The 25,634-nt window shown below is 47.9% G+C and overlaps 1 protein-coding gene across 2 annotated transcripts in view; it reads left to right on the top strand.

Moving 5' to 3' along the window:
* Positions 1-24,814, top strand: part of SCAF1 (SR-related CTD associated factor 1) — a 210,739-nt gene extending 185,925 nt beyond the window's left edge. For both annotated transcript variants that reach the window (XM_063942567.1, XM_063942566.1), the window contains exon 11: positions 24,543-24,814. In XM_063942567.1, the coding sequence (XP_063798637.1) occupies positions 24,543-24,728 (186 nt within the window). In that variant the 3' untranslated portion in view covers positions 24,729-24,814. The remainder of the gene's footprint in view (positions 1-24,542) is intronic.
* The last annotated feature ends 820 nt before the right edge of the window (positions 24,815-25,634 follow it).

Raw genomic sequence — 25,634 nt, 5'->3', positions numbered from 1 at the left:
GGGACTTCATCCAGAAGTCTTCACGCAGATTGTGAACCATTGGGAACGGCCACAGGTGGACATGATGGCGTCCCGCCTCAACAAAAAGCTAAAAAAGTATTGCGCCAGGTCAAGAGACCCTCAGGCGATAGCTGTGGACGCACTAGTGACACCGTGGGTGTACCAGTCGGTTGATGTGTTCCCTCCTCTTCCTCTCATACCCAAGGTACTGAGGATAGTACGTAAAAGAGGAGTAAGAACTATACTCGTAGTTCCGGATTGGCCAAGAAGAACTTGGTACCAAGAACTACAAGAAATGATCTCTGAGGACCCATGGCCTCTGTCTCTCAGACAGGACCTGTTACTGCAGGGGCCCTGTCTGTTCCAAGACTTGCCGCGTTTGAAGGTTTGGCGGTTGAACGCCGGATCCTAACGGAAAAGGGCGTTCCAGATGAAGTGATTCCTACGCTGTTAAAGGCTAGGAAAGACGCTGCCTGAAGTTCAGACGTTGTTAAGGGAGTGCTGCATATTCAGCCCCCTTTTGTGCCTCCAGTGGCACCTTGGGATCTCAACGTAGTGTTGGATTTCCTAAAATCACATTGTTTTGTGCCACTTCAGAACGTGGAGTTGAAGTATCTCACGTGGAAAGTGGTCATATGTATATTTGGCCTTGGCTTCGGCTAGGCGTGTGTCAGAATTGGCGGCTTTGTCATGTGAAAACCCTTATCTGATCTTCCATAGGGACGGGACAGAATTGAGGATTAGTCCCCAATTTCTCCCTACGGTGGTATCAGCGTTTTCATTTGAACCAACCTATTGTGGTGCCTGCAGCTACTCGGCACTTGGAGGCCTCCAAGTTGCTGGACGTAGTCCGGGCCCTGAAAATCTATGTTTCCAGGACGGCTAGAGTCAGAATTTCTGACTCGCTGTTATCCTGCATGCACCCAACAAGCTGGGTGCTCCTGCTTCTAAGCAGACTATTGCTCGCTGGATCTGTAGCACGATTCAACTTGCACATTCTGCGGCTGGACTGCCGCATCCTAAATCAGTAAAAGCCCATTCCACGAGGAAGGGGGCTCTTCTTGGGCGGCTGCCCAAGGGGTCTCGGCATTACAACTTTGCCGAGCTGCTACCTGGTCGGGGTCAAACACGTTTGCAAAATTCTACAAGTTTGATACCCTGGCTGAGGAGGACCTTGAGTTTGCTCATGCGGTGCTGCAGAGTCATCCGCACTCTCCCGCCCGTTTGAGAGCTTTGGTATAATCCCCATGGTCCTTACGGAGTACCCAGCATCCACTAGGACGTCAGAGAAAATAAGAATTTACTCACCGGTAATTCTATTTCTCGTAGTCCGTAGTGGATGCTGGGAGCCCGTCCCAAGTGCGGACTCTCTGCAATACGTGTATATAGTTATTGCTTAACTAAAGGGTTTTGTTATGAGCCATCTGTTAGTGAGGCTCATTTGTTGTTCATACTGTTAACTGGGTATAGTTATCACAAGTTGTATGGTGTGATTGGTGTGGCTGGTATGAGTCTTACCCTGGATTCCAAATCCTTTCCTTGTAGTGTCAGCTCTTCCGGGCACAGTTTCCCTAACTGAGGTCTAGAGGAGGGGCATAGAGGGAGGAGCCAGTGCACACCAGATAGTACCTAATCTTTCTTTTAGAGTGCCCAGTCTCCTGCGGAGCCCGTCTATTCCCCATGGTCCTTACGGAGTACCCAGCATCCATTACGGACTACGAGAAATAGAATTACCGGTGAGTAAATTCTTATTTTCTGCCAGGAGAGTATTATGGACTCGGCAGTGGACAGGGGATGCTGATTCTAAAAGGCACATGGAAATTTTGCCTTATAAGGGTGAGGAATTGTTTGGGGACGGTCTTTCGGACCTCGTATCCACAACAAAAGCTGGGAAGTCGACTTTTTTACCTCAGGTTCCCTCACAACCTAAAAAAAGAACCGTATTATCAAGTACAGTCCTTTCGGCCTCAGAAAGGCAAGCGGGTTAGAGGCGCGTCCTTTCTGCCCAGAGGCAGGGGTAGAGGGAAAAAGCTGCACCATACAGCCAGTTCCCAAGAACAAAAATCCTCCCCTCCTTCCACTAAGTCCACCGCATGACGCTGGGGCTCCACATGTGGAGCCAGGTGCGGTGGGGGCCCGTCTCCGGACCTTCAGCGACCAGTGGGTTCGCTCACAGGTGGATCTCTGGGTTCTACAAGTGGTATCTCAGGGATACAAGCTGGAGTTCGAGACGTCTCCCCCTCGCCGTTACCTCAAATCAGCCTTGCCAGCTACTCCCCAGGACAGGGAGGTAGTACTGGCGGCAATTCACAAGCTGTACCTCCAGCAGGTGATAATCAAAGTTCCCCTCCTTCAACAGGGACGGGGTTACTATTCCACAATGTTTGTGGTACCGAAACCAGACGGTTCGGTGAGACCCATTCTAAATTTAAAATCCTTGAACACTTATATAAGGAAGTTCAAGTTCAAAATGGAATCGCTCAGGGCGGTTATTGCAAGCCTGGAAGAGGGGGATTACATGGTATCACTGGACATCAAGGATGCTTACCTACATGTCCCCATTTACCCACCTCACCAGGTGTACCTCCGTTTTGTGGTACAGGACTGCCATTACCAATTCCAGACGTTGCCGTTTGGTCTGTCCACGGCACCGAGGGTATTTGCCAAAGTAATGGCCGAAATGATGATACTCCTTCGGAAGAAGGGAGTTATAATTATCCCGTACTTGGACGATCTCCTTATAAAGGCGAGGTCCAGGGAGCAGTTGTTGGTCGGAGTAGCACTATCTCAGGAAGTGCTACAACAGCACGGCTGGATTCTGAATATCCCAAAGTCGCAGCTGGTTCCTACGACGCGTCTGCTGTTCCTGGGTATGATTCTGGACACAGAACAGAAGAAGGTGTTTCTCCCGGAGGAGAAGGCCAAGGAGTTGTCATCTCTGGTCAGAGACCTCCTAAAACCAAAACAGGTGTCGGTGCATCACTGCACGCGAGTCCTGGGAAAGATGGTAGCTTCTTACGAGGCAATTCCATTCGGCAGGTTCCATGCAAGGATCTTTCAGTGGGATCTGTTAGACAAGTGGTCCGGATCGCATCTTCAGATGCATCGGCTGATCACCCTGTCCCCGAGGGCCAGGGTGTCTCTGCTGTGGTGGCTGTAGAGTGCTCATCTTCTCGAAGGCCGCAGATTCGGCATACAGGACTGGGTCCTCCACGGATGCAAGCCTCCGAGGTTGGGGGGCAGTCACTCAGGGAAGAAACTTCCAAGGACAATGGTCGAGTCAGGAGGCTTCCCTACACATAAATATTCTGGAACTAAGGGCCATTTCCAATGCCCTAAGTCAGGCAAAACCCCTGCTTCAAAACCAGCCGGTGCTGATTCAGTCAGACCACATCACGGCGGTCGCCCATGTCAACCGACAGGGCGGCACAAGAAGCAGGATGGCGATGGCAGAAGCCACAAGGATTCTCCGATGGGCGGAGTATCACGTGCTAGCACTGTCAGCAGTGTTCATTCCGGGAGTGGACAACTGGAAAGCAGAATTCCTCAGCAGGCACGACCTCCACCCGGGAGAGTGGGGACTTCATCCTGAAGTCTTCCAGCTGATTGTAAATCGTTGGTAAAGGCCACAGGTGGACATGATGGCGTCCCGCCTCAACAAAAAGCTAAAAAGATATTGCGCCAGGTCAAGGGACCCTCAGGCGATAGCTGTGGACGCTCTAGTGACACCGTGGGTGTACCAGTCGGTTTATGTGTTCCCTCCTCTTCCTCTCATACCAAAGGTACTGAGGATAATAAGAAAGAGAGGAGTAAGAACGATACTCATCGTTCCGGATTGGCCAAGAAGGACTTGGTACCCGGAACTACAAGAAATTATCTCAGAGGACCCTTGGCCTCTGCCTCTCAGACAGGACCTGTTACAGCAGGGGTCCTGTCTGTTCCAAGACTTACCGCGGCTGCGTTTGACGGCATGGCGGTTGAACGCCGGATCCTGATGGAAAAGGGCATTCCGGTTGAAGTCATTCCTACGCTGATAAAAGCTAGGAAGGATGTGACAGCAAAACATTATCACCGCATATGGCGAAAATATGTTGCTTGGTGTAAGGCTATGAAGGCCCCAACAGAAGAATTTCAGCTGGGTCGATTTCTGCACTTCCTACAGTCAGGAGTGACTATGGGCCTAAAATTGGGATCCATAAAAGTCCAGATTTCGGCCCTGTCTATTTTCTTTCAAAAAGAACTGGCTTCACTGCCTGAAGTTCAGATGTTTGTCAAGGGAGTGCTGCATATTCAGCCCCCTTTTGTACCTCCAGTGGCACCTTGGGATCTCAACGTTGTGTTGGATTTCCTAAAATCACATTGGTTTGAGCCACTTCAGACCGTGGAGCTAAAATATCTCCCGTGGAAAGTGGTCATGCTATTGGCCTTAGCTTCGGCTAGGTGTGTGTCAGAATTGGCGGCTTTGTCATGTAAAAGCCCCTATCTGATCTTCCATATGGACATGGCAGAATTGAGGACTCGTCCCCAATTTCTCCCTAAGGTGGTATCAGCGTTTCATTTGAACCAACCTATTGTGGTGCCTGCGGCTACTCGGGACTTGGAGGATTCCAAGTTGCTGGACGTAGTCCGGGCCCTGAAAATCTATGTTTCCAGGACGGCTAGAGTCAGAAAAACTGACTCACTGTTTATCCTGCATGCACCCAACAAGCTGGGTGCTCCTGCTTCTAAGCAGACTATTGCTCGCTGGATCTGTAGCACGATTCAGCAGGCTCATTCTGCGGCTGGACTGCCGCATCCTAAATCTGTTTAAGCCCATTCCACGAGGAAGGTGGGCTCTTCTTGGGCGGCTGCCCGAGGGGTCTCGGCTTTACAACTTTGCCGAGCTGCTACCTGGTCGGGATCAAACACGTTTGCAAAATTCTACAAGTTTGATACCCTGGCTGAGGAGGAACTTGAGTTTGCTCATTCGGTGCTGCAGAGTCATCCGCACTCCCCGGCCCGTTTGGGAGCTTTGGTATAATCCCCATGGTCCTTACGGAGTACCCAGCATCCATTAGGACGTCAGAGAAAATAAGATTTTACTCACCGGTAAATCTATTTCTCGTAGTCCGTAGTGGATGCTGGGAGCCCGTCCCAAGTGCGGAATTCTGCAATACTTGTATATAGTTATTGCTTAACTATAGGGTTTTTTGTTCTGAGCCATCAGTTTAATGAGGCTCAGTTGTTGTTCATACTGTTAACTGGGTATAGTTATCACAAGTTGTACGGTGTGATTGGTGTGGCTGGTATGAGTCTTACCCTGGATTCCAAATCCTTTTCTTGTAATGTCAGCTCTTCCGGGCACAGTTTCCCTAACTGAGGTCTGGAGGAGGGGCATAGAGGGAGGAGCCAGTGCACACCAGATATAGTACCTAATCTTTTCTTTAGAGTGCCCAGTCTCCTGCGGAGCCCGTCTATTCCCCATGGTCCTTACGGAGTACCCAGCATCCACTACGGACTACGAGAAATAGATTTACCGGTGAGTAAAATCTTATTTTTTACTGTGTATTTCAGTCACCTCATACCGCTTAAATCCCTCTATGCCCTCCTACCAGACTCAGTTTTGAAAATGTGCCCGGAGGAGCCTGTCACGCTTATGTAAGCTCCTGAAGAGTTTTCTGCATTTATTTTATATGTTTGTTATGTTCAGGCAGGGCTGGTTGGCACCAGCCTGCCTACTTCATGGGACTTAGGAGGGGAACGGCCCAACCCCTTGAAGGGTTAATGGTCCCGTTGCCCGCTGACAGGAAACTGAGCTCCTGAGGGAACTATTCGCAAGCCCCACCATGGCAAGCGTACATTCCCGCAGCACACCGCAACCCCTAACAGAGCCAGAAGAATGAAGAGTGGTGAGTACTAAGTCGGCGTCCCGACTAGCGGGTCGCCGGCCATTATGGCGGCATGAGGGTACGGAGACGCACGGCTTCTAACCGGGGTAGAATGCGTCTCCAGACATAGTACACAGCTGCGTCTCAGTACACTGTACACAGTTCCCACACTGGCAAAAAAAAGCCTTAAAACAGTTTTCTCTCCATTTTAAGCAACAGATTACCTCAGCCAGTATAAAAAAAGCGTGAAGACCGCGTGCCATTGAAGGGGTGGGCCTTCACTATGAGAGGATCCAGCAGCTCACCAGCGCCATTTTCCCTCTGCAGTGGACACAGACGCTGACTGACAGGGACGCGCAGCTCCTCCGGTGTGACTCCAGATTACGTAAGCGGTACCAGGAGGTCATAACAAGGGGGGAGCGATTTATTAGTGTACTAAGTCTCCTATCAGAGTACTTAGTCTGCGACCCGGTTAAGCTTGGCATTAGCGATAAGGGCGCGGTGGGGGCTGGCTCCAGATAACTTTGTGTCTCCCTGAAGGGCTCTTTGTAGGTTAATTGTACTTAACCTTTTCCTGTGTGAGTGTGTGCTGTCACATTTATATTCTCTCAGGCAAAGAGTGGGTTTCTTGTACTGCGGAGTGTTCCTCTTCACCAGGGGGCTCACTACTGGGTACTCAGGGCAGTGCACCTTCCCGGAATAGCGTGGCTGAACCGGAATGGGTTAATTCCATCAAGGGAATGATCTCGAGTATTTCCACAAAACTATCCCGCAATCAGAAAGAGACGCAATACTTAAGACAGACTGTGGATGAGTTTATGAATAGAGTCTCAGTCTACAAACCAGCATCTCAATCCCCTCCCATTTGTCCTCAAAAACGATCTCTGGTCCATATCCTGCAGTCTGACTCTTGACGGGTCAGACATGGAGGAGGGTGAGGTGGATTTGTAGGGGGGGATGCTACTTTGTCACAGGGAATGGAGGCTCATATAGAGGCTATCAGAGATGTTCTGCATATTCCTGATAAGGTGTCAGAGGAGTGTGAGGAATATTATTTTAATGTAAAAAAAAAGTCCCCAGTCACTTCCTGCGTCAAAGAAATTGAATACCCTGTTTGAAGAACCGTGGGTTAATCCTGATAAGAAATTTAAAATCCCTAAAGGGTTGCTCTCATCTTTTCCTTTTCCTCTGGAGGATAGGAGAAAATGGGAAAATCCACTGATAGTGGACGCAACAGTCTCTAGGCTGTCAAGAAAAATTGTATTGCCTGTCCCTGGTGCAGCCTCCCTAAAAGATACGGCTGATCGTAAAATTGAGACTACACTCAAATCATTGTACACAGCTGCTGGGGTGGCCCAGAGACCCACTATTGCATGTGCGTGGATCACTAAAGCCATTGCTTAATGGTCAGGTAACCTAATTGAGGGGTTAGATTCCTTGTCTAGGGGGGGATGTTGTTTTACTCGTGCAGCATATACAGGACTCTGCGAACTTTATGGTGGAAGCCATAAAAGAGATTGCTTTACTTAATGCACGCACCACCGCTATGGCTGTGTCAGCACGCAGGGGCTTTGGTTACGCCAATCGACAGCTGATGCGGACTCCAGGAAAGGCGTGGAAGGCCTACTGTTCACAGAAGAGGCCTTGTTTGGGGTCGAACTAGACAAATGGATCTCCAAAGCTACTGCGGGTAAGTCTATGTATCTTCCTTCTGCAGCTCCTCCAGCCAGGAAAGCTTATTCAGCTTCAAATTTAAAGTCCTATCGGGCAGCCAAGTTTAAGGGTAAATCTAGAGGTGCTTCTACGGCCTCCAGAGGCGCACCACGCAAACCAGCAACTGCAGGTGTTCAGGAACAGAGCGCAGGTCCTACTTCCTCAAAGCCTTCAGCATGGCGGTGGACCGCGAGGCCTGGAGGACTGTCAGGTGGAAACCCGACTTAAATTCTTCAGTCACATTTGTTAAGTTCGTGCTGGGATTCCTGGGTAATAGATCTTATTTCCCAGGGCTACAGACTGGAGTTCCAAGAGCTCCCACCTCACAGATTCTTCAAATCAGGCTTACCAGCTTCACAAGAGGCAATATAACTTTACAGCAGGCCATCCAAAAACTGGTACAGACTCAAGTCATTATTCCAGTTCCACCTCATCTACACAACAAGGGGTACTATTCTAACTTGTTTGTAGTGCCAAAACCGGACTGTTCGGTTCGATCAATTCTGAACCTTAAATCCTTGAACCCGTTCTTAAGAGTGTTCAAGTTAAAGATGGAGTCTCTGAGAGCGGTGATCTCAGATCTGGAGTAAGGCGTATTCCTAGTTTCTCTGGATATCAAGGATGCGTACCTTCAGATTCTGATTTGGCCACCTCATCAGGCTTATCTACGGTTTGCACTACAGGACTGTCACTGCCATCTGGTCTCTCCACGGCACCGAGGGTGTTTACCAAAGTGATGGCAGATATGAGGTTTATACTCTGCAAGCAGGGAGTGAACATAATTTGTACCTGGACGATCTTCTGATAAAGGCGCAATCCAGGGAGAGGTTGCTGGACAGCATTGGCCTCTCAAGCAAACCTCCAGGATCACGGGTGGATTCTGAACTTTCCGAAATCTCACCTAGAGCCAACACGGAGGCTCCCATTCCTGGGAATGATACTGGTCATGGAGTCGCAGAAAGTGTTTCTTCCGTTGGAAAAGGCATTGGTAATCCAGTTGATGGTTCGAGATGTCCTTCAGCCAATGCAGGTATAGGTGCATCTATGTATTCGACTTCTGGGAAAAATGGTGGCCTCTTACGAGGTGCTTCAATACGGAAGGTTTCATGCAAGACCTTTCCATCTCGATCTGTTGGACAAATGGTCCGGATCGCATCTTCACATGCACCAGAGGATTCGTCTGTCACCAAAAGCCAAGATCTCCCTTCTATGGTGGCTACAGATCTCTCACCTCGTCGAGGGTCGGAGTTTCGGAATTCAGGACTGGATCCTGTTAACCACGGACGATAGCCTCCGAGGTTGGGGAGCAGTCACCCAGGGGGTGCAGTTTCAAGGAAAATAGTCAAGTCAGGAAGTCATCCTTCCAATCAACATTCTGGAACTCAGGGCCATATACAACGCCCTTCTGCAGGCCTCTTATCTTCTTCAGGATTGGGCCATTCAAATCCAGTCTGACAATGTAACGGCAGTGACATACATAAACCGACAGGGCGGAACGAGAAGCAGCGCAGCAATGTCAGAGGTGTCAAGAATTCTCCTCTGGCAGAAAAAAAACGCTGTGGCGTTGTCAGTGGTCTTCAATCCGGGAGTAGACAACTGGGAAGCAGACTCCCTCAGCAGATACGACCTGCACCCGGGGGAATGGGGCCTTCACCCGGAAGCGTTCAGGTGCTTGACACGGTGGGGATATCCACAAATCGACATGATGGCCTCTCGTCTCAACAAGAAGCTGAAGCGGTATTGTTCCAGGTCGAGAAACCCACAGGCAGTGGCGGTAGACGCTCTGACGAGTCCATGGGTCTATCAGATGGTGTACGTGTTTCCTCCACCTCCTCTGATCCCAAGAATTCTCAAAAGAATAATAAAAGAAAAGGTTCAAGCAATACTCATTGCGTCGGACTGGCCAAGAAGGGCCTGGTACGCGGACCTTCTGGAGATGCTCCTCGAGGATCTGTGGCCTCTACCGCTTTGCGAGGATCTCCTGCAACAGGGCCCGTTCATCTACCAGGACTTACCGCGGCTATATTTGTCTCACAAGAGCCCCTATTTAATTTTCCATTAGGACAGAGCTGAGCTCAGAACTCGTGAGCAATTTCTTCCGAAAGTGGTGTCAGCATTTCACATCAACCAACCTATTGTGGTTCCGGTTATCACCGACACTTCCACTACTTCAAAGTCTTTGGATGTTGTGAGGGCTTTGAAGGTATACGTAAAGCGGACAGCTCGTCACAGGAAATCCGACTCTCTGTTCATCCTATATGACCCTATGAGGCCTACTTTACTATGTCGGTGGGTTCTTCCTGGGCGGCTGCCTGGGGTGTCTCGGCTTTACAGCTCTACCAAGCAGCTACTTTTTCAGTTTTGAACACGTTTGCTAAGTTCTACAAGTTCGATACTTTGGCCTCTGAGGACCTTCAATTTGGTCAGTTAGTTCTGTAGGAACCTCAGCACTCTCCCACCCGGTTTGGGAGCTTTGATACATCCCCATGGTACTAAATTGAACCCCAGTATTCTCTAGGATGTAAGAGAAAATAGGATTATAATTACCTACCGGTACATCCTTTTCTTGTAGTCCGTAGAGGATACTGGGCTCCCGCCCGGTGCTTCGTTCTTCCTGCACTGTTACTTGGTTAAGTATTGTTGGAACAGCTGTTCCTGTTTAAAGTTGGGTTAGCTTAGCTTTCCTCTGTTTGTGTGTGCTGGTCGGAATCTCGCCACTAACTTATCCTTCTCTCAAAGTATGTCCGTCTCCTCGGGCACAGTTTCCTAGACTGAGTCTGGTAAGGGGGGCATAGAGGGAGTAGCCGGCCCACACTATCAAATTCTTACAGTGCCCATGGCTCCTAGTGGACCGTTCTATACCCCATGGTACTAAATGGAACCCCAGTATTCTCTACGGACTACGAGAAAAGGAATTACCGATAGATAATTAAAATCCTATCCACGGCCGCTTCTGCATCATGCAGTGCTGGCATCACGGATTTACCTGAGGGGGAAGTTTTAACTGATAGTTCAGGCACTGGATGCCATACACCTCCCAGTCAACCCACAGCACCTGTGGCCAATCAGGATCCACCTTGGGCAGCGTTCTCAAATATGCTGAATACGCTTGTGACACGTCTTATGCCCCCCGTGGGACCTTCTGTGCCATTACAGCCACATATTGTCCCTGTAGTTAATCTGCCTTGGGTTGACACTCTGTCTACCCAGTTACAACAACTAAATCAATCTTTGGTTAGACAAAAGTCTACCCCATGCCCCTCTGGGGCCAAGGGGTCATCTAAGGTAGCCATTTCTTCCTCACAATCCACTAATATTTCGGATGATTCTTCTGATGTGGATGGGGAGTATACTGATCCATCAGACACCGATACAGCCAATTCTGATGAAGAATCTACAACCCAGGTTAATGTTCCTTACCTTGTGGAGGCTATTAAGCTGATTCTCCAAATAGATGATGAGATCGAGCCTGCTACTGCGTCTAAGAAACCTGATAAGTTGAAACGTCAGTAGGTTACTAAAGTAGTTTTCTCTATCGTCCTAAGTGGATGCTGGGGTTCCTGAAAGGACCATGGGGAATAGCGGCTCCGCAGGAGACAGGGCACAAAAGTAAAGCTTTTACAGGTCAGGTGGTGTGTACTGGCTCCTCCCCCTATGACCCTCCTCCAGACTCCAGTTAGATTTTTGTGCCCGGCCGAGAAGGGTGCAATTCTAGGTGGCTCTCATAAAGAGCTGCTTAGAGAGTTTAGCTTAGGTTTTTTTTATTTTACAGTGATTCCTGCTGGCAACAGGATCACTGCAACGAGGGACAGAGGGGAGAAGAAGTGAACTCACCTGCGTGCAGGATGGATTGGCTTCTTGGCTACTGGACATGAAGCTCCAGAGGGACGATCACAGGTACAGCCTGGATGGTCACCGGAGCCACGCCGCCGGCCCCCTCACAGATGCTGAAGCAAGAAGAGGTCCAGAATCGGCGGCTGAAGACTCCTGCAGTCTTCTTAAGGTAGCGCACAGCACTGCAGCTGTGCGCCATTTTCCTCTCAGCACACTTCACACGGCAGTCACTGAGGGTGCAGGGCGCTGGGGGGGGGGCGCCCTGGGAGGCAAATGAAAACCTTTAAAAAGGCTAAAAATACCTCACATATAGCCCCAGAGGCTATATGGAGATATTTACCCCTGCCTAAATGTACTAAATAGCGGGAGACGAGCCCGCCGAAAAAGGGGCGGGGCCTATCTCCTCAGCACACGGCGCCATTTTCTGTCACAGCTCCGCTGGTCAGGAAGGCTCCCAGGTCTCTCCCCTGCACTGCACTACAGAAACAGGGTATAACAGAGAGGGGGGGCAGAATAAATGGCAATATATTAATATAAAAGCAGCTATAAGGGAGCACTTAATCATAAGGCTATCCCTGTCATATATAGCGTTTTTTGGTGTGTGCTGGCAGACTCTCCCTCTGTCTCCCCAAAGGGCTAGTGGGTCCTGTCTTCGTATAGAGCATTCCCTGTGTGTCTGCTGTGTGTCGGTACGTGTGTGTCGACATGTATGAGGACGTTATTGGTGTGGAGGCGGAGCAATTGCCAAATATGAGGATGTCACCTCCTAGGGGGTCGACACCAGAATGGATGCCTTTATTTGTGGAATTACGGGATAGCGTCAACTCGCTTAAGCAGTCGTTTGCCGACATGAGGCGGCCGGACACTCAATTAGTGTCTGTCCAGGCGCCTCAAACACCGTCAGGGGCTGTAAAACGTCCCTTGCCTCAGTCGGTCGACACAGACCCAGACACAGGCACTGATTCCGGTGGTGAAGGTGACGAATCAACCGTATTTTCCAGTAGGGCCACACGTTATATGATTTTGGCAATAAAGGAGATGTTACATTTAGCTGATACTACAGGTACCACTAAACAGGGTATTATGTGGGGTGTGAAAAAACTACCAGTAGTTTTTACCGAATCAGAAGAATTAAATGACGTGTGTGATGAAGCGTGGGGTGCCCCGATAAAAAACTGCTAATTTCAAAGAAGTTATTGGCTTTATACCCTTTCCCGCCAGAGGTTAGGGAGCGCTGGGAAACACCTCCTAGGGTGGACAAAGCGCTAACACGCTTATCAAAACATGTGGCGTTACCCTCTCCTGAGACGGACGCACTTAAAGATCCATCAGATAGGAGGATGGAAAATATCCAAAAAGGTATATACACACATGCAGGTGTTATACTACGACCAGCTATTGCGACTGCCTGGATGTGCAGTGCTGGGGTAGTTTGGTCAGAGTCCCTGATCGAAAATATTGATACCCTGGACAGGGACAATATTTTACTGTCGTTAGAACAAATAAAGGATGCATTTCTTTATATACGTGATGCACAGAGAGATATCTGCACACTGGCATCACGGGTAAGTGCTATGTCCATTTCGGCCAGAAGAACTTTATGGACACGACAGTGGACAGGCGATGCGTAGAGGAGTTATTTGAGGTCGGTCTATCGGATTTGGTGGCCACGGCTACGGCCGGGAAATCCACCTTTCTACCTCAAGTCACTCCCCAACAGAAAAAGGCACCGACCTTTCAACCGCAGCCCTTTCGTTCCTTTAAAAATAAGAGAGCAAAGGGCTATTCATATCTGCCACGAGGCAGAGGACGAGGGAAGAGACAGCAACAGGCAGCTCCTTCCCAGGAACAGAAGCCCTCCCCGGCTTCTACAAAAGCCTCAGCATGACGCTGGGGCTTCGCAAGCGGACTCGGGGGCGGTAGGCGGTCGTCTCAAAAATTACAGCGCGCAGTGGGCTCACTCGCAGGTAAATCCCTGGATCCTGCAGATAATATCTCAGGGGTACAGGTTGAAATTAGAGACAGAGCCACCTCGCCGTTTCCTGAAGTCTGCTTTACCAACGTCCCCCTCAGAAAGGGAGACGGTTTTGGAAGCCATTCACAAGCTGTATTCTCAGCAGGTGATAGTCAAGGTACCTCTTCTACAACAAGGGAAGGGGTATTATTCCACTCTATTTGTGGTACCGAAGCCGGATGGCTCGGTAAGGCCTATTCTAAATCTGAAGTCCTTGAACCTATACATAAAGAAGTTCAAGTTCAAGATGGAGTCACTCAGAGCAGTGATAGCGAACCTGGAAGAAGGGGACTTTATGGTATCCTTGGACATCAAGGATGCGTATCTCCACGTTCCAATTACCCCTCACACCAGGGGTACCTCAGGTTCGTTGTACAAAACTGTCACTATCAGTTTCAGACGCTGCCGTTTGGTTTGTCCACGGCACCTCGGGTCTTTACAAAGGTAATGGCCGAGATAATATTTCTTCTTCGAAGAAAAGGCGTATTAATTATCCCATACTTGGACGATCTCCTAATAAGGGCAAGGTCCAGAGAACAGCTAGAGATGGGTTTAGCACTATCTCAAGAGGTGCTAAAGCAGCACGGATGGATTCTGAATATTCCAAAATCCCAATTAATGCCGACAACTCGTCTGCTGTTCCTGGGGATGATTCTGGACACAGTTCAGAAAAAGGTTTTTCTTCCCGAAGAAAAAGCCAAGGAGTTATCTGACCTGGTCAGTAACCTCCTAAAACCAGGAAAGGTGTCTGTACATCAATGCACAAGAGTCCTGGGAAAAAAAATGGTAGCTTCTTACGAAGCAATCCCTTTCGGCAGATTCCATGCAAAGGGATCTGTTGGACAAATGGTCAGGGTCGCATCTTCAGATGCACCTGCGGATAACCCTGTCGCCGAGGACAAGGGTATCCCTTCTGTGGTGGTTGCAGGAGGCTCATCTATTGGAGGGCCGCAGATTCGGCATACAGGATTGGATCCTGGTGACCACGGATGCCAGCCTGAGAGGCTGGGGAGCAGTCACACAGGGAAGAAATTTCCAGGGAGTGTGGTCGAGCCTGAAAAAGTCTCTTCACATAAGCATTCTGGAACTAAGAGCAATCTACAATGCTCTAAGCCAGGCGGAACCTCTGCTTCAAGGAAGACCGGTGTTGATCCAGTCAGACAACATCACGGCAGTCGCCCATGTAAACAGACAGGGCGGCACAAGAAGCAGGAGGGCAATGGCAGAAGCTGCCAGGATCCTTCGCTGGGCGGAGAATCACGTGATAGCACTGTCAGCAGTATTCATCCCGGGCGTGGACAACTGGGAAGCAGACTTCCTCAGCAGACACGACCTTCACCCGGGAGAGTGGGGACTTCATCCAGAAGTTTTCCACATGCTATTAAACCGTTGGGTAAAACCAATGGTGGACATGATGGCGTCTCGCCTCAACAAAACACTGGACAGGTATTGCGCCAGGTCAAGAGATCCGCAGGCAATAGCTGTGGACGCGCTGGTAACACCTTGGGTGTACCAGTCGGTATATGTGTTTCCTCCTCTGCCTCTCATACCAAAGGTATTGAGGATTATACGGCAAAGAGGAGTAAGACTAGTGGCTCCGGATTGGCCAAGAAGGACTTGGTACCCGGAACTTCAAGAGATGGTCACGGACGATCCGTGGCCTCTACTTCTGAGAAGGGACCTGCTTCAGCAGGGTCCTTGTCTTTTTCAAGACTTACCGCGGCTGCGTTTGACGGCATGGCGTTGAATGCCAGATCCTAAAAGGAAAAGGCATTCCAGAAGAAGTCATTCCTACCTTGATAAAGGCAAGGAAGGAAGTCACCGCGAAGCATTATCGCCGTATTTGGCGAAAATATGTTGCGTGGTGCGAGCAGCGGAGTGCTCCGATGGAGGAATTTCAACTGGGTCGTTTTCCTACATTTCCTGCAATCAGGATTGTCTATGGGTCTCAAATTGGGATCTATTAAGGTTCAAATTTCGGCCCTATCAATATTCTTCCACAAAGAATTGGCCTCAGTCCCTGAGGTCCAGATTTTTATCAAAGGAGTACTGCATATACAGCCTCCTGTGGTGCCTAAGGTGGCACCGTGGGATCTAAATGTAGTTTTAGATTTCCTCAAATCCAATTGGTTTGAACCACTAAAGAATGTGGATTTGAAATATCTCACATGGAAAGTGACTATGTTACTGGCCCTGGCTTCGGCCGGGAGAGTATCTGAACTGGCGGCTTTGTCTTATAAAAGCCCTTATTTAATTTTCCATTCGACATAGGGCAGAGCTGCGGACGCGTCCGCATTTTCTCCCTAAGGTGGTATCAGCGTTTCACCTGAACCAGCCTATTGTAGTGCCTGCGGCTACAGACGACTTGAAGGACTCCAAGTTGTTGGACGTTGTCAGAGCCTTAGAAATATGCATTTAAAGGACGGCTGGAGTCAGAAAATCTGACTCGCTGTTTATACTGTATGCACCCAACAAGTTGGGTGCACCTGCTTCTAAGCAGTCGATTGCTCGTTGGTTTTGTAACAAAATTCAACTTGTACATTCTGTGGCAGGCCTGCCACAGCCTAAATCTGTTAAGGCCCATTCCGCAAGGAAGGTGGGCTCATCTTGGGCGGCTGCCCGAGGGGTCTCGGCATTACAACTCTGCCGAGCAGCTACGTGGTCAGGGGAGAACACGTTTGTAAATTTTTACAAATTTGATACCCTGGCAAAGGAGGACCTGGAGTTCTCTCATTCGGTGCTGCAGAGTCATCCGCACTCTCCCGCCCGTTTGGGAGCTTTGGTATAATCCCCATGGTCCTTTCAGGAACCCCAGCATCCACTTAGGACGATAGAGAAAATAAGAATTTACTTACCGATAATTCTATTTCTCGGAGTCCGTAGTGGATGCTGGGCGCCCATCCCAAGTGCGGATTATCTGCAATACTTGTACATAGTTATTGTTAACTAATTCGGGTTATTGTTTAGGAAGCCATCTTTCAGAGGCTCCTCTGTTATCATACTGTTAACTGGGTTTAGATCACAAGTTGTACGGTGTGATTGGTGTGGCTGGTATGAGTCTTACCCGGGATTCAAAATCCTCCCTTATTGTGTACGCTCGTCCGGGCACAGTACCTAACTGGAGTCTGGAGGAGGGTCATAGGGGGAGGAGCCAGTACACACCACCTGACCTGTAAAAGCTTTACTTTTGTGCCCTGTCTCCTGCGGAGCCGCTATTCCCCATGGTCCTTTCAGGAACCCCAGCATCCACTACGGACTCCGAGAAATAGAATTATCGGTAAGTAAATTCTTATTTTACCACATTCTGACCATTTGATTGACATACGTCAGGAATCCTGGTCGTCTACAGGAAATAAATTTTCCCTGTCTAAAAAGGTGCTAGCTTGTTATCCTATTCCTGCGGAGTTGAGTAACAAGTGGGAAACGCCACCGCCGGTGGACTCTCATGTCGCGTGTCTTGTGGTGTCATCTACTCTACCTGTCACCACTGTCAACTCACTGAAGGTACCGACAGATAAGCGCGTGGAGGGTTGCCTGAAGTCTATTTACTCACTTACAGGTGCTGTACATAGACCCACTATGGCAGCCTCCTGGGCTGTGAAAGGAATTGAAGCATGGGTTCAGGCAATTGAAAATGAGCTGCCTCAGGATTTTCTGACGCTGCCAGACAATATCTGTCTTACATTACCACAGCCTCCCACTATATTCAGGAGGGGCGGCCTCTGATGCAGGTGTTATGGCAGCCAAGGCACCTACTACGTCTATCCTGGCTCGCCAAATTCTGTGGGTAAGGTTCTGAAATGTGGACCTGGACTCCAAAAAAAAAAAACCTTGGATGTACCCCCTTTTAAGGGAGACTTCTTTTTTGGGGAGGATCTGAACAAGATTGTGACTTACTTGGCGACTGCTTAGACTGCGTTTCTCCCAGCTACTAATCCTTCTGCTCCGAAAGGCTAAGAGTACCACTTTTCGTTCCTTTTGACCTCCAGGGAAAGCAAAGGGCCAGGCGTACCCGTGACAGGCTCGTGCTTCCAAAACCACTGAGTCCAAACCTAAACAATCCTGGGCCGCCCGTCAGCCTGCTTCCAAACAAGACAAGCCTGCTGCATGACGGGGGCGGGCCTCCCCCTGGGAGGCAGACTTCTGCAGTTTGCCCAGGCCTGGTTAAAGACCACTTCGGACGCCTGGGTGCGGGAAGTTGTCTCTCACGGGTACGCAATCTCTTTCAAGAACCGTCCCCCTCTCCAGTTCTGCTCAATGGTTATCCCTTCGGATCCGTTTAAAGCGCAAGCTCTACACTTGGTTGTGCAATCACTCCTGGACACAGGAGTGGTAGTGCCGGTAGCTGGTTACTATTCGACCCTGTTTCTAGTTCCGAAGCCAAATGGGTCCTTCCAGCCTATACTCAACCTCAAATCATTGAACAAATTTGTGAGTGTGTCCAATTTCCTTATGGAAACTCTGCGCTCTGTTGTACTGGCAATGGAACCCGAAGACTATATGGTATCCCTAGACATACAGGATGCTTGCCTGCATATACCTATTGCTTTAATACATCAGCAATATATGCGGTTTGCTATTGGCAACCTACATTATCAATTCCAGGCTCTGCCATATGGACTGGCCACGGCCCCTCGGATCTTCACCAAGGTCATGGCTGTGATGACGGTCCTTCTCCGCCATCAGGGTATCAGGATTCTGCCGTATCTGGACGACTTGCTGATCCTGGCGAGCTCCCAAGATGTTCTCAGTCATCTGGAACTGACGGTCCAATTCCTACAAGCCCATGGGTGGCTCATCAACTGGAAAAAGTCCTCGCTGGTCCCTGCTCGGAGCATGGTGCACCTGGGGCCACTGCTGGACACTCACAGCCAGATTGTCTGTCTCCAGAGAAAGTCCTGAAACTTCAGGACAGCATCGGATACTTCCTCTCTCGCCCAAGAGTGTTGATACACTCGGCAATGCAAGTACTAGGCCTCATGGTGTCTGCTTTCGACATGGTAGAGTACGCTCAATTTCATTCCCGCACCTCTAGAGAGGTTAATTCTTTCCAAGTGGGACGGCCTGTCTCATCGGATCAGGTCTCAAATGATCTCCTTGACTCCTGGTGGCTACAGGACCAACAGTTGAGCAGGGGCCGGGCCTTTTGGAACTCTAACTGGGTCCTCCTGACAATGGACGCCAGTCTGCGAGGTTGGGGCGCGGTGTTGGAGCAACACTCTCTCCAGGGTCGGTGGACCAGGGAGGAATCTCTCCTCCCGATAAACATTCTGGAATTGTGGGCAGTGTTCAATGCTTTGACGCTTGCCCTGCCTCTGGTACAGAACAGGCCTGTTCAAGTACAATCAGACAACGCCACCAAGGTGGCATACATAAATCATCAAGGCGGCACTCGAAGCCGCATGGCAATGCTGGAAGTGAAAGAACTTTTACATATGATAATAGCGCTCACCCAGTGACATGTAAAAGTGAACAAATAACTGGTAGACAATGCATTCACCCTTAAAAGTTATTCCTCGTTGATGTATTGAATGGAGGAAGAAGGTTCACTTTAGGGGATCCTCGTATCAAGCAATAACATTCAGAAATGGAACAGATGGATTCCCAAAAATCTGAAAGATAAGTGCCTCTTTCCCAATTGTATATGGGTTTAAACAAGAGGCACCATTAAACACAGACCATAGTGCAGTATTTTTGTTAAAAGCACGCACAGTTTTTAATGCACAGATTAAACTTACAAGAAGTTAAAAGAACAAAAGCATATCATGATAGACTTCATGGGATAACACAGATGTTATATCACCCAGCGATTTCTTGCAGCCACGGCAGATGGTATTGGAAAGTGTGCACAGTCTCTCCAGGTGTCCAGCAGCATGCAGAATAGCAGAGGGTAAATGTGTCCAAATGTCCCAGGGTCAGTCACAGGTTAAAAGCAAGAAGCCACGCTTAACGCGTATCGGACAGAACGTCCTTCATCAGAAGCGTGGATTAGTGGCTCCAAACTGGTGTTTTTATACCATCCTGGATGAGGGTCTCAGCTGTCTCCGATCATCAATCGCTCGTTGCGCTCCGTCCAGCGCACATGCGCGATGACAGCCGGAAACCGGAAATCGTCGGTGCGTGTCACTTGCGCTCCACAGACCCGGAAGACCTCCAAACGGCTCTCCTTCACTTTGTTACATGGATAACCATGCTGTTGGTATGCGTTTCACTGACCAGGAAATGCACACAGAACCGTCATCCATTCATTCCCTTATATAGGGTTGTCACAACAAATATAACATGAAGTCCCGGATTAATATACGACCATATAAAAATAAAAAAGAAGAAATAGCAGCAATTCCCAAATAATACGGACACATATCCAAATCAGGAGACACATCAGAAATTAAACACTAGGATGGACAAAAAAGGGGGGGATTAAGTCAAGAAACATTTTAACTCAAAATCCCCGTTCAGACCACCCGGGTTCAGGGTGCCTAGACGATGTATTAACCTCATCTCTGTTTGCGAGAGTCTTTTATCCAAATCCCTTGTTCTCCATTTCTGTTGTATCACCTGCACACCCCAAAAGTTCCTAAGTGCACTTGTATTGGAATTGTGTACCCTTTTAAAGTGTGCTGAGACATTATGCGATTCAAGACCTTTTCGGATATTATATATATGCTCGGCCCACCTCACCTTCCCACTTCTTCCTGTTTTACCAACATAGGCAAGGCCGCAAGTGCATTCGAGCACATATATAATATTTTTTGTATGACATGTGATGAAATCCCGAATGGGATATCTGTGGCCATTAACAATGTATTCCGTGAATTTCCTCACTGGAACCTTAACAGTCTTGCACATGAGGCAGTCACCACAACGGTGAAAGCCTTTTGTCCTCACGCTTTGTCTCAATTCCATATCGAGGCTACTCCTCACAAGATGGTTCTTAAGTGATTGAGCCTTCCTATAGATGAATACGGGTCTATCTGGCAACAAATCACCGATCACTATATCTTGTTTTAAAATATTCCAGTTATTAATAAAAACTTTTTCTATATTCTTAAAAGAACTACTATATTGGCTGACGAAGGCCCATTTGAATCTATCATCAGAGATGTCCTTGAGTCTGCCAGAACAAGGGTAGATAAGGTGAATAGATCCCAACTACTGGCAATAAAAGAAAAATCCACCATCTCTGATGATAGATTCAAATGGGCCTTCGTCAGCCAATATAGTAGTTCTTTTAAGAATATAGAAAAAGTTTTTATTAATAACTGGAATATTTTAAAACAAGATATAGTGATCGGTGATTTGTTGCCAGATAGACCCGTATTCATCTATAGGAAGGCTCAATCACTTAAGAACCATCTTGTGAGGAGTAGCCTCGATATGGAATTGAGACAAAGCGTGAGGACAAAAGGCTTTCACCGTTGTGGTGACTGCCTCATGTGCAAGACTGTTAAGGTTCCAGTGAGGAAATTCACGGAATACATTGTTAATGGCCACAGATATCCCATTCGGGATTTCATCACATGTCATACAAAAAATATTATATATGTGCTCGAATGCACTTGCGGCCTTGCCTATGTTGGTAAAACAGGAAGAAGTGGGAAGGTGAGGTGGGCCGAGCATATATATAATATCCGAAAAGGTCTTGAATCGCATAATGTCTCAGCACACTTTAAAAGGGTACACAATTCCAATACAAGTGCACTTAGGAACTTTTGGGGTGTGCAGGTGATACAACAGAAATGGAGAACAAGGGATTTGGATAAAAGACTCTCGCAAACAGAGATGAGGTTAATACATCGTCTAGGCACCCTGAACCCGGGTGGTCTGAACGGGGATTTTGAGTTAAAATGTTTCTTGACTTAATCCCCCCCTTTTTTGTCCATCCTAGTGTTTAATTTCTGATGTGTCTCCTGATTTGGATATGTGTCCGTATTATTTGGTAATTGCTGCTATTTCTTCTTTTTTATTTTTATATGGTCGTATATTAATCCGGGACTTCATGTTATATTTGTTGTGACAACCCTATATAAGGGAATGAATGGATGACGGTTCTGTGTGCATTTCCTGGTCAGTGAAACGCATACCAACAGCATGGTTATCCATGTAACAAAGTGAAGGAGAGCCGTTTGGAGGTCTTCCGGGTCTGTGGAGCGCAAGTGACACGCACCGACGATTTCCGGTTTCCGGCTGTCATCGCGCATGTGCGCTGGACGGAGCGCAACGAGCGATTGATGATCGGAGACAGCTGAGACCCTCATCCAGGATGGTATAAAAACACCAGTTTGGAGCCACTAATCCACGCTTCTGATGAAGGACGTTCTGTCCGATACGCGTTAAGCGTGGCTTCTTGCTTTTAACCTGTGACTGACCCTGGGACATTTGGACACATTTACCCTCTGCTATTCTGCATGCTGCTGGACACCTGGAGAGACTGTGCACACTTTCCAATACCATCTGCCGTGGCTGCAAGAAATCGCTGGGTGATATAACATCTGTGTTATCCCATGAAGTCTATCATGATATGCTTTTGTTCTTTTAACTTCTTGTAAGTTTAATCTGTGCATTAAAAACTGTGCGTGCTTTTAACAAAAATACTGCACTATGGTCTGTGTTTAATGGTGCCTCTTGTTTAAACCCATATACAATTGGGAAAGAGGCACTTATCTTTCAGATTTTTGGGAATCCATCTGTTCCATTTCTGAATGTTATTGCTTGATACGAGGATCCCCTAAAGTGAATCTTCTTCCTCCATTCAATACATCAACGAGGAATAACTTTTAAGGGTGAATGCATTGTCTACCAGTTATTTGTTCACTTTTACATGTCACTGGGTGAGCGCTATTATCATATGTAAAAGTTCTTTCTTTCTATTGTTATATCTTTTGAAGTGTGGGATACACCTCTTTTTGCACTTGATTTAGCTGCACTCCCAGTTAATTGCGCATACTTTTGGAAACACCCATTGTATCGCAATGCTGGAAGTGACAAAAATCCTTTGTTGGGCGGAACGCCATCTGCCAGCAATATCGGCAGTGTTCATTCTGGGAGCCCTCGACTGGGAAGCGGATTTCCTCAGTTGTCAGGACGTGCACGCTGGAGAGTGAAGTCTTCATCCGGAAGTCTTTCAACTCCTAGTGGACAAGTGGGACCTACCAGACTTAGACCTGATGGCGTCTCGACACAATCACAAGGTTCCGGTCTTCGGATGAAGGACAAGGGATCCTCAAGCAGCGTTCGTGGACGCACTGGCAATTCCATGGAACATTTGGCTGCCATACGTTTTCCCTGCAGTGTCACTCCTGCCCAGGGTAATATGGAAGTTCAATCAAGAAGGAGGAATACTACTTCTAGTCGTTCCAATGTGGTCCAGATGGCATTGGTTCTCAGACCTGCAGGGTCTATTGAGCGAGCGTCCTCTTCTACTTCCCCAACGCCCAGACCACCTCGTTCAGGGCCCTTGTGTCTGCCCGGACCTGGCCAGACTGGCTTTGACGGCGTGGCTCTTGAGGTTTCACTCCTGAAGGCCTAAGGATTCTCCAAGGCGGTTATTCAATCTATGTTGAAGGCCCAAAAACCAGCTTCTGCACGGATTTATTACAGGGTCTGGAATTCTTACTTCACCTAGTGTGCTGCTAAGAATTATGATGCATACACGTACAGAACTTCCAGACTTTTGGCTTTTCTGCAACAAGGCTTCGACTTAGGCCTTCGTCTGGCCTCCCTCAAGGTCCATATATCTGCCTTGTCTGTGTGGTTTCAGAGAAAAATTGCCTCTATTCCTAACGTTCATACTTTCACTCAGGGTGTTTTACTGATTCTGCTTCCCTATGTCCCTCCTGTGGCTCCATGGGATTGGTCTGTTTTTTTGAATGCCCTACAAGAGTTTCCATTTGAACCTCTTGAGTCTGTGGACCTTAAATGCCTTACGCTTAAGGTTGTGTTTCTGCTGGCTATTGCCTCTGCTAGGAGGGTGTCGGACTTAGGCACTTTGTCCTGTCGTCTACCATTTTTTATTTTCCACAGTGACCGGGCAGTTCTTATAACTCGCCCCGGTTATCTGCCTAAAGTGGTGTCATCTTTCCATCTTAACCAAGAGATTGTGGTTCCGGCTTTTATCTCTTCTGGTTTGTCCTCCAAAGAGCGGTCTTTGGATGTGGTACGGGCTCTCCGTATTTACATGGAGAGGACTGCCTCTATCAGGAGGTCAGATACCCTTTTTGTACTTTTTGGTTTTTCGCAAGCGTGGCTGGCCTGCGAATAAGCAAATCTTGGTCAGATGGATTAGAATGGTGATTGCACAAGCCTATACGCTGAACAATTGTGCAAGGCGGCTACGTGGTCCTCAGTGAACATGTTCATTACGTTTTATGCCTTTGATACTTCCGCCTCCCAGGATGCTTCCTTTGTACGCCGGGTTCTTGTGCCCGCTACAGTGCGTCCCCTCCCATGAGGAACTGCTTTAGGACATCCCCGATGTATTCCCTGTGGCAGAAAAGGAGATTTATGGTAGACTTACCATAGTTAAATCTCTTTCTGCGAGGTACACTGGATTCCACAGGGCGCCCACCCTGACGCACCTAGCTTCTTTGTGTTTGTTGGCATTAGCCGCTGGTCCCTTCTCCTGTCATGAGAATGTTGTTCTATGTGACTAACATCTGTTGTCTCTTTTACCTGCTACTGCATTGGACTGGTTAACGAAACTGAGCTACAGTGCCCAGAGGCGGTGCAGTGCATCCTGGGAACTGTCAAAGCTTTAATCTGTTAGTGCCTTGGATCAAGATCCAACTCTACACCCTGATGTATTCCTTGTGGAATCCAGTGTACCTCGCAGAAAGAGATTTAACTATGGTAAGTCTACCATAAATCTCCTTTTTTAAAGCAGAACTTTCTATTTTACCATTATCATTTGTATGTGTATATGTCCTAACGTCAGGTTTCACTTGCAGTAATCACTTGCCCAATCAGCTGCCTTCTCTCTCTACACACTAGAAAGGCCCAACCATTAGCAGACCTGCGTGCCTTTACTTGATATATGTATGACCCTATAAATAGCGTCCAATTTCTTCTGGACAAAAAATAAATAATTGGTTCCTTTTCTTCCATGTATCACACAGATCTGCCACAGCAAGAGTGGAGAAATTAACCCCGTTAAAGTGAATAATTTGGTGAAAGCCTATGTCCAGCGCTACAAGTATTTCCGGAAACACGGCAAGAAAATGGAGGATGACGAGTGCAATTACCGCAGTGGGAAAGAGTCAGGGTCTATGGAGAAAGGAATACCCCCTTTACCATTAATTTGAGCTGAAGTGGACTATATACCCATTCACATGATTTGTCAATTTGAATTAAAAAAAAATTGCTAGTGAAAAGAGAGGGGGGGGGGGGGGGGGGGAGAGATTTAATGCTAATTATGTTGGACTTTAGAGAAACCTACCTTTAGCATTGACATATATGTGACACCTAACAGTCCCCTCGCTCTGCGTGTGCTGTTGTCGGACAGAGCTGAAAGCCGCTAGATAGAGCCGCACAGGCCTCGTGCCCTGTGCAGTCTCATTTTAAATAGTCGTCTCTTGTAAATATATTTTTGCTTCACAAATTTGCAGCTTTATTATCCATATCTTCTACCATATTTTAATTCTTACATGAACATTATCCCCTCCCCCATTATTTTATTTTGCATGATTTGACACCACCACAGTATCCTTCCCAGGGTCGCAGGTTCTTGTTATAAACTCCTACTGTTAGCTGTATTAAATTGCCATCCTGTAATCCTCTCTCCCTGTTTGGGTTGTCTTTGTCAGAAGATGTTTTTGTGCCCTGTGTACTGTCCTCTTACTAGACCAGACACTTGTAAAGTACGTTTTGGTTCTGTTTAAATACAACTTTTAATATATTCTTCATTATAAAGAGGAGCTGACTTGTCGGCACTTGTACATTTATTTTTATTTTATTTTATACACTTTTCCAAGGTACGATTTAAAATAAGCTGTGTATAATTTAATTAAAGTTTAACGAGTTTCCTCTTTAGTATATGTCTAGTGTGTTTTCATCAGCTTTCTACACTTCGCAATATACTAAAGAGGAACATAACACCAAATGTACACATTCTTTTAAAGCCTCTGTTCTGTAGATGGTGCTCAAACAGTGTGTAGTAGGGTATGCCGGCGTCCGGGCTCCCGGCGGTCAGCATACCGGTGCCGGAATCC

Source organism: Pseudophryne corroboree, chromosome 10 (genome assembly GCF_028390025.1).
Source record: "Pseudophryne corroboree isolate aPseCor3 chromosome 10, aPseCor3.hap2, whole genome shotgun sequence".
Taxonomy (NCBI): domain Eukaryota; kingdom Metazoa; phylum Chordata; class Amphibia; order Anura; family Myobatrachidae; genus Pseudophryne; species Pseudophryne corroboree.
Note: the sequence above shows the minus strand (reverse complement) of the source record. Positions and strands in the feature narration are given on the sequence as shown.